General features: G+C 45.8%; 1 protein-coding gene across 1 annotated transcript; it reads left to right on the top strand.

Moving 5' to 3' along the window:
• The first annotated feature begins 2,226 nt into the window (after positions 1-2,226).
• HOPX (HOP homeobox) lies at positions 2,227-7,486 on the top strand. The gene is made up of 2 exons (XM_060236362.1): positions 2,227-2,427; positions 6,069-7,486. The coding sequence occupies exons 1-2, from the start codon at positions 2,284-2,286 to the stop codon at positions 6,144-6,146; spliced, it is 222 nt and encodes a 73-aa protein (XP_060092345.1). The 5' UTR covers positions 2,227-2,283; the 3' UTR covers positions 6,147-7,486.
• Positions 7,487-9,352: the final 1,866 nt, after the last annotated feature.

The raw sequence follows: 9,352 nt of genomic DNA, 5'->3' as shown, positions 1-9,352 counted from the left end.
GGGGGCTGGGTTTCCTCTGCCCCAGCTGTATATATTGCTGCATGTTGAGTGCTTGGTTGTAGTTTGTAGTCACTTAAAAAAAGATGCTGAATCTCTCTTTTTTTTAAAAAAACACACAACTGAAATGTTTTTTTTAAATCTTGCAACACGACCTTGTGAGATCTCAGCTGCCGTTGTGGGTTGCCTAGAGACGACCAGGAAAGCCAAGCAAGATATCATGAGACTATAAACTGGAGTCTGGCGCCAAACCAGAACTTCAAACTAGGATTTTGTAGCTGGTTTATTAACCATCAGGAGGTGAGCGGCCTCTTCTGAGCATCTGACCAGAAGAGTTCTGTTCCTCCATTGCTTTGCCCCCAGATACTGGCATTAGCGGCACCGCTGTCAGATCAGTAGGGGCACTGCACTGATGCATCTCCAGATACACCAGTGTACCTCTGCATGATCCCAGTGTGGGGTTAATGTGCCATTCTAAGCCACCTATAGACTGGCTGTTGGATCGCAGTCAACGCCTGCCTCCTGAAATAAGTAGGACTTGTGCTTAACTTTGGCTGGATCATACCTTTTAATTCCATTTCATTGTCTGAGGAAGTGTGCTTGGCACCAGGGCTTTTTTTGTAACAGGAAGTCCTTTGCATATTAGGCCAAACTCCATGATGTAGCCAGTCCTCTAAGAGCTTACAGGGCTCTTAGTGCAGGGCCTACTGTAAGCTCCAGGAGGTTGGCTACATCAGGGGTGCGTGACCTAATATGCAAAGGACTTCCTGCTACAAAAAAAGCCTTTGCACACAACAGCTCATACCTTGAATAAAACTTCGTTGGTCTTAAAGGTGCCACACTGGACTTTGCTCTAGGGCTATAACTCCAGCAGAGATGAAAGGGAAAGGCAGCTTCTTTTGAGAGCGGGAAATGCTGCTGCGTCATGAGCGATTGAATGATCCCTTCCTTCTGATTAAGCGATCTGGCAGTTTTAACATATTCCCTGCAGTGAGTTATAATAATATAGGAACCTTTCTACGGCTGGGCACTTGGAACTCTCAGAAGCCTTTGCTTACTTAATTCATTCATGGCACTAGCAATTCTCTCTCACACAGCTTTAGTGTACCCTGGAACACAGTTAACAAGGCAAGAGCTCACTGGGGGTCCCCGTATGTGCCAAGATTCTGTGGGAGCCCAGGAAGAAAACCATACCAATTGGCCTTTGGACACACAGTTCAGCTTCTGATGAATTTCAGCTTACATTTCATTAAAACAAAAAGTTTCTAGCGGCTATGCTGGGAAGTGTGTGGATGAAATCTCTGAAGCTATCAAGTGATAGGTTTGGTTGGGGGGTGTGCAGGGCTTTTTTTTTTTAGCAGGAAGGCAGTTCCAGCTGACTTGGTGTCAGGGGGTGTGGCCTAGTATGCAAATGAGTTCCTGCTGGATAGATAGCCATAAGACTGCTAAATCCAGCTGCCTAGGATGGAAATAAAATAAAATCTCTGCAATGTGAATTTTTGCTGTGGGTTATTCAACAGGGAGTCTGAACATTTCCAAATAGATGATATTTATTGTGCTTGCAATCCAGTCACATTCCATCTCAATATCTGATATGTGACTTATTTAATTCCATCATTTGCAATTTGGCATTGACTGTACAACAGCATTTTATGGTTGACAAGCTACGGGGGTTTTCATCTGCAAGCACTTTACATTGACATGCAACGGTATTGTGTTTTTGATGGCTCTTGAGGTCATGCAACGGTATTTATTATTTTATACTACTTGGAAGCTGACAGACTATGGTGCTTAGCACGTTGCAGCTGATGTTCTGCGAGATGTCATATTTGGCAAATGCCAAAATTAAGACGATTAAGAGACATGCATAAATCTGAAGTATTCTGATTATTTAATTAAGGGGGGAGGGGAGGAAATTTCACATTCAAGCTTGAATATATTTAAAAGATGAATGGCGAAATAAAAAAATAATGCCACGTATCAAACATGTGCAAAAAATTGGCTTGGCTTCATTGGCACATTCCCACTGATGAATTTCTTCCAACGCAGAGCATGACTTTCGTTGCCTTTCTGTTCCCGATGCAGCCTGGGCGGAGACGAGAAAGTCGTGCTCTGTGGGCGAAAACCCTTCCATCAAAAGAAATACTCAGGTGGATCCAAGCCATTTATTTGCATTCTGGCACCAAGGACAGTCCAAAGACCTCCTTCTCCCTGGCTCTAACTCTGATCTCCTGCTGTCTTTTCCTGCAGCTCATTAGCTCCCTGAAGCCAACACAAACAGAGAAAATGTCCTCCGAGAAGGTTGCCAGTCCCACCGAGGAACAGCGAGAGATCCTGGAGTTCAACTTCAACCGAGTCAACAAGCACCCCGACCCCACCACTCTTTGCCTGATTGCTGCTGAGGCCGGGCTATCTGAGGAAGAGACCTTGGTGAGTGACATGGATTGTTGTCCACCCCCAAGAGCCAGCGGCTAGGGTTGCAACCTCCAAGGCTTTTTTGTAGCAGGAGCTCCTTTGCATATTGGACCACACACCCGATGTAGCCAATCCTTCAAGAGGTAGGCCCTGCACTAAGAGCTCTGTAAGCTCTTGGAGGATTGGCTTCGTCAGGAGGGAGTGGCCTAATATTTAAATGAGTTTTTGCAACAGAAAAAGCCCTGCGCTCCAAGTAGGGCCCGGTGTTAGAGTTGTCAGTATTTGGAGATTTTGGAGGTGGCACCTGAGGAGGGGAGGGGCTTCGGTGGGGGTAGAATGCCACAGAATCCACCTTCCAAATTGGCCATTTTTTCCAGGTGAACTGATCTCTGCTGCCTGGAGATCAGTTGTAACAGCAGGGGATCTTCGGCCACTACCTGGAAGTTGGCAACCTAGGATTGCAACTGGTCTCCAGATCAGTTCCCCTGGAGGAAATCGCTGCTTTTTTTAGTTGAACTCTATGGCATCACATCCCCTCCCTAAATTCTTCCCTCTCTAGGCTCCAGGAGTTTCCCAACCTGGAGTTGGCAACCATACTGTGCTCAAAACTCTGGCAGAACAGTAGATTAAACAGTGTAAAAATAAACACCCTGCAAAACAGAGAAAAACAAATGGAACTGTTTATTTAACCAGATTTGTGGGGGAAAGAGCAAGAGAGAATGTTCTCTGTGTTTCTTCTTCAGAATGCAGAGAAAAAATAACTGATTATCAAAGCTGTTTTCAGCCTTTGTTGGATGCTGTGCTTTTGTCATGCTATGGCAGTCATTTGCCTTTGGATTGGGTTGCCCACACAGCAAAATCCTGCAGCAAATGATGGGCATAAACCAACAGCAGTTCAGCAGCTAAACTGTGTGAATGCAGCCCAGAAGAAAATGGCGACATTCCATTTTTGTCTTCTTTCCAGGTCCAGCTATAAGTTTTTCCACATTTTCTTTTTCTGCATTTGAAAGTATGACACACAGTGCCTGAAGGTACATTGGGAATAAATAAGGCAGCAATATATCCACAGATATCCCCCCCATGCACACGCACACCATGCAGACACACACAATGTGGCAGTTAATCTGACAGAATTAATGAAGTAAAGCAGAATTCAAATACTTATGTTCCATTCTGTCTCATTCTGGACCTTTCCCACACCCTCAACTTACTCCGGATTTTCTTGAGAGCTGATAGAGGAGTGCTGGAATTGGTTTGGGCATGGTTGTCCTGCACATCTTTCCTCTTCCCCATGCATGCTCACAGTTGTGGAGTCAGTTAATTTATTGCACATGGCTTAAATAATGAGAATTTCTAAGGGAGTGTGCTGTCATCTTTGTTGTCATTATTGGTGGTGTCAGAGCACCCTCCCGTATTTTTTTCAGATGGCTCTAAAATAGTGATATGACACTGAAATGTTGCAATAGTAGTTTAAGCAGGTTCTCTAAATTCCTAGCTTTCATTTTAGTGAAAAAAGTAAGTCTCTCTCTCTCTCGTGGAGATAAAAGGAAGAAGGTATAGCCCTGTGACAGACGGGGATATTTACTTTTTTTTTTTTAAACGAAAGCTAGGAATTCAGAGAACCTGCTTAAACTATAACTGCAGCACTACAGAGTTATATCACTATTTTATGGTCTTTAAAAAAATTGCAATCACTTGTTGGGGGGTGAAGGAGTGGTTTAATGACGATGAGAGTCCAATCATTGAAAAGTGGACTGGAAGGGAAAAGAAAACCGACAGAAACATTACGCACTATGAAAAACCCATCTCAAGATTGGCTTCCAGAAAAACACTGGGGTAAAAGTTGTCTCAAAAGAGCCAGGAAAAAATGGTAAGGGGGAGGGGGAGGTGACCAAGAACTGAAGTGAAAATTAAAGGCACAAAAATGTGAGTGGAAATCAGGGAATAAACTGAACAAATATGGGGCCAGAACCACCAAAAAAACTAATGCAGAAAAGCCTCTTGTTACGCTACAGCTGCAATCTCATGCACTAAATAATGCACTTTCAATGCACTTTCCAAACTGGTTCTCCTTTCCAAATTGAAAAGTGCATTGAAAGTGCGTTATGCGTGTGATCACAGTCTTTCCTTTCCCCCACAACTCTTCCTCCAGGGAACTTGGGGTGGCATGCGTTGTTCTCCACCCTCCTCCTCCAAAAGGCTGCTTCGGTTGATGAAATACAAGAAAGTTACCCTCATGGATGCGCTCAGTGCATTATTATCCACTGACTCATTCCCTTACCTTTCCTTCACCGTGGGCAGAAGCAGAATGTTTTGCTTCTTGCCACAAGCTTCCCAAATGCTGAACAAGCAGTTGTGGCATGTGATGGCCCATTTTCCAGGACAAAGGGGTGTGGAGCCTGAGTAGGCTGTGACAGCTGTCAGGCTCCAGGAGAAATGGGGTTATACCAACCTGCATAAATCAGCCGTTAGGGATCTGGGAAGGAAGGGAATGAGGTGGACTGAAGGAAGCCTGACAGAACTGAGATTTGTTATCTCCCCAGACTTAACAGGAGTGGAGGTTGTTGAGGGTGTTGTAAATCCAGCTGCCTCCCCGAGGCCTTGGCTGGCTTGCTAGTCTTGCAAGGTGAACCATGGTCCAACTTTTAGTGCGTATGCCTGCAGAAGTGTTTGTGTATGAGAGTGCTCACAAAATGGGAGAGAGCAGGAGCAGCTCCCCTCAGTCTGCTTCAGGGATTCCTGAAAAGGTGGAAAGGAGAGAAAGCATGGCTCAGTGGTTAGAGTGTCAGACTAAGGCCCAAACTAGATGTGAAGGCATCCTCATGGCCACCAGAAAGATGTTGTCACAGGCTGAGCCCCACCCCTTTTGTTTTATCAACTGCCAAAATGGCCACATCCTCTGGTGGCTGTTTTGGCACTTCAAAAGATTTGGGGGGAGGGCAAAAGAACACTTTAAAATAGTGACAGAGTTCTTACGGCAGCCATGAAGATGTTGTGACATCTAGTTTGCGTTAAAGCGAAACAGTGTTAAGTGGTGCTGTTTAGCTGATTTCCAATGACCTGGGAGACCCAAGTTCAAATGTGGTGTACTGGTGAAGAGTGTTGGGCTAGTATCTGGAAGACCCAGGTTCAAATCCCTACTCATGCCATGGATGCTCACCGAGTGACCTTGGACCTGTTACTCTTGTCTCAGCCTAATCTATCTCAGAGGGTGGCTGTGAGGATAAAATCGTGAGGAGAACCACATAAGCCACTTTGGGTTCCCAATGAGGAGAAAGGTGGGGCGTAAATGAATCAATAAATCCCCAGTCTGCTGTGGACATTCTCTGGCTGTCTTTGGCCTGTCACACCCTCTCAGCCTAATCTTCTCCACAGGGTTGTTTTTGCGCAGATAAAGCAGAGGAGGGAAGAACGATGTGCTAAGCCACTATGGGGAGAAGAGCAGCGCATCAACAATAAACAAATAAGTAAGGAAATGGCCACCACAATGAGAACAGAGTTGTATAGTAGCTTTCTGCTGATACAAAGTAGATTGAGCACATGAGGACAGAGATTTTGAGCGTGGTGGGATGTCTTTTATTATGCCCCACATCTTGAGGTGTCATACCAACTCAGTTGCTTTGTATTTATCCTGCCCCATTCCTTTTTGCCCTCAGAAATGGTTCAAGAAGCGTCTGGCGGAATGGCGGCGATCGGAAGGGCTCCCTTCAGAGTGTGGGTCTGTCAGAGACTGACTGGAATTACCCCCCTCAGAAGTCAACCCTGGAAAAACTGATGGCTGTCTCAATTCAGTGATGACTTTTGCTGTGGGAAGAGTGACTATCTAAACTAATGTGTTCTATTATTTAACCTGCTGCCTTATTTAAAATGTACATAACCTAACGGGGCCAGGGGTGGGGGGAATAATTATATAAAATGTTATGTATTGGCCAAGGATGTGTAGAGCTTGGGAAGGAATCCCTACAAACCCCATTGGCTGCTTTTTAGAACGGCAGGGAATGGTTGTACTGAATATTTCCTTCAACTGCTGGCAAAACTAATACAAGACTATAAAGAAAATATCTTTATTTGCCGTCTACCATCTAGATTACTCCTAGAACTTGTCAGAGCAACATCCAGAAAATCAACTTAATTCACATCCTTGGCACAATATTCTCTGTCAGTTATTTGTGTGCTAGGAGGCCTTAGCAAATACAAGAAGGTTAGGTGTTGTCCATATTGAACTCCTAGCCTCTCTGACCATGCAAACATTACACTATGTTAATTGGGGTTGCCAGTTCAAAGTTGGGAAATTCTTGAAGATTTGGGGTGGGGTGTGTGTGTGGAGCCTGTGGAGGGTGGGGGTTTGAGGAGAGGAGGGGGCCTCACTAGGGTATAATGTCAGAGAGTCTGCCCTCCAAGGCAGCCATTTTCTCTGGCGGAACTGATTTCTGCAGTCTAGAGATCAGTTGTAATTCTGGGAGATCTCCAGGCCGCAGCTGGAGGTTGGTAACTCCAGGGCTAGTGCACAATAGGCTTAAGGCACTCTGAGCCCTGCTCCCTAAGACAGCATTCAGTTGTATGCACTGCAGCCACTGCCAGCTTGTTTCTTGCAGCTGGACCATGCTAAGAATTTCACCACAACATCCGCAACAACAGGAGGGTCCCCATCTCTGAGGGGGATGAAACTATCCTAGTGCTTTTTTCAAGCTTGTGCGAGGAGGAAAGAGCTGACTGGAACCACACGTTGAGGCCTCTTAGATCCTATGAGGAAGGGCTGGCTCTGAAGTGGCCGGCTGGTGTATTCCTCCCACTCAGCTTCCTGTTCTTAGCCCAGCGGGCTTGGTCTCTTAACCTTGCCGTACCTTTCCCATCTGGGTTGGCTTGGCACAAACAGGCCAGCATGGAAATATGCACCTGTGCTATTAGCCCCTTGGGTATGGGATGGCTCATGCCTTTGTTGTATCGGCCTCCAGCACAGCTGAATGAGGATTTGCAAACGCATATGCATGGACACATTTCCAAAGTTTCGCTACATGAAAAAATTATTTTCTCCCAGCTATGTTAATAATAAAGTCAGAATGTTTTACTTAAACTGCATGATGTGCACTTTTTATTGATGTAATCAGATTTATCTGTCCATCTTATCTGTCCATTTATAATTGCTTCCCAGGTGCCCGCTAATGGTGGGCAAACCCATGCTAATTCTTTCTGATGCCCACCAACACTCATCTTGTTGGCAGGTGGAAGCAAGCCAACAAAATGGGAAGTGGTGGGGGTGGCAATCTTTGTTGCTGCACAGTGATGTCACTTTGAGCATAACCCAGAAGCACTGGCATCGCACTGGGCCAACACTTGAGCACTTGCCCCCCAGACGCTATGGCTGCCCCCCTACTGTAAGTACCCCCACTCCCAGTGGCTGCTAGGCCATCCCTCCATCCAGGGGTAATTTTGTAGAAAAAGAGGTCATTAGCACAACTCATTTGCATATGCCGCACACCCCTGACATCACCAGAAGGTGTATTAAATTATATCAGCTCAGCATCTCCCTTTAAATGCTTCTTGAATTATAATTGTCATAATAAAATCTTACTCCCATAATCCTTTTTAAACTACTTTCTCCTATGTGGCCTCGGTGGCATAATGAAGATTTATGTCTGTCTGCTTTATATGTTTTGGTTATTTTCCCATTTTTGGTGGGGGGAAATATTAGAAAGTTTGTCAAATCTTAGAGTCCAGCAAAATTCTCACAGGGGGGTTGAACAATGGAGCCCAGAAGCAAGTGTTTGGTGGTGGGGAGAAGCAGAAAAGAGCACAGTAAGAGGTTCTGGAGCTCAGCTCCTGTGAGCTCCTGCCAAAAATGAGGCCTGCATCCACCCATCCATCCACCTCCACTCACTCTCTTGCCTGACTTAAAAGCAAGGCCTGTCTCTGTATATTCCAGAGACAGGGGATTGGTCTGCTGTGGGAACCTGCAAGTTACCTGATGGGAAACCAACCCCCAGGCTTGCAGGTCCCTGCGGCACACTGTGAAAGGGTGTGTACCTTTCACTCCTGCATTGTTTTCCAGTCCTGAAACAGCTTGGGTGGGGGACCTATTTGCCCAGCTGCATATTCCCCAGTGGTGTGGGGCAAAAATAGCCCTCCCCAACAGAGCACACTCACTGCATTACCCCAGGGCTGAATAGGTTGTTGACGCTAGAAACAGATACTATCCCTCTCCTTCGCCCCACCCAGAAGCTGGGGTCAAGCACTGCAGAACTGTTTAGTTGGAAAGGGAGGGACGCTTCACTTACCTCATGCTCAGGGCCTCGGGGCATGTTCCATGGCGGGCAGGGCAAGGCCAGGTGTGGAAAAGCAGGGCAGGCTTTGCTCACTGATCTGCCTGAAGCAATGACTTTAATAACGGGGAAGCAGTGAGGATGAAAAACCAAGAACTCTCCATTCCCTCCATTTGCTGTTCTCAGGAAAGCTGATAATAACCAAAACTGGGTCTGACTGACATACAGCAGCAAGCGCACAACGTTTCACCAACATGGGGTGGGAGGAAGACCCATGATTCCTGTGGAGAAACGCCATTTTAGGCTAGGGTTCTGTGAGTTGGCAGGAAGAGGCTGTCAAACTGAAAGAAGGTTTTGGGCCTACTCTTTTCCTCCTCCCCTCCTGTCTGGAAGCAGCAATTCTGAGGCCTCCTAGAGAGACAAGAAGTCTTTCAGGCTGGTCTCCCAGAAGGCTGCAGGAGGGGAAACCAGTTCCTGGGTGGGAACCGCAATTTATATTGCAGATTTTGGGTGGTGAGTCTTCAGTTTGAGTTCAGTTGAGTTGGTGAGTCTATCTGTTCTGGAAGGTATGGTCAGGGCAAGTATTAGAATAGGGAGAGAAGGAGTGTTTTTGCCCTACATTGCTTCCGTTAACTTTTTTTTTTTTAATATGCCTGTAAATAGTTATATAATGAAAATAA

The sequence above is a fragment of the Heteronotia binoei genome, chromosome 4 (assembly GCF_032191835.1).
Source record: "Heteronotia binoei isolate CCM8104 ecotype False Entrance Well chromosome 4, APGP_CSIRO_Hbin_v1, whole genome shotgun sequence".
NCBI classification, from domain to species: domain Eukaryota; kingdom Metazoa; phylum Chordata; class Lepidosauria; order Squamata; family Gekkonidae; genus Heteronotia; species Heteronotia binoei.
Note: the sequence above shows the minus strand (reverse complement) of the source record. Positions and strands in the feature narration are given on the sequence as shown.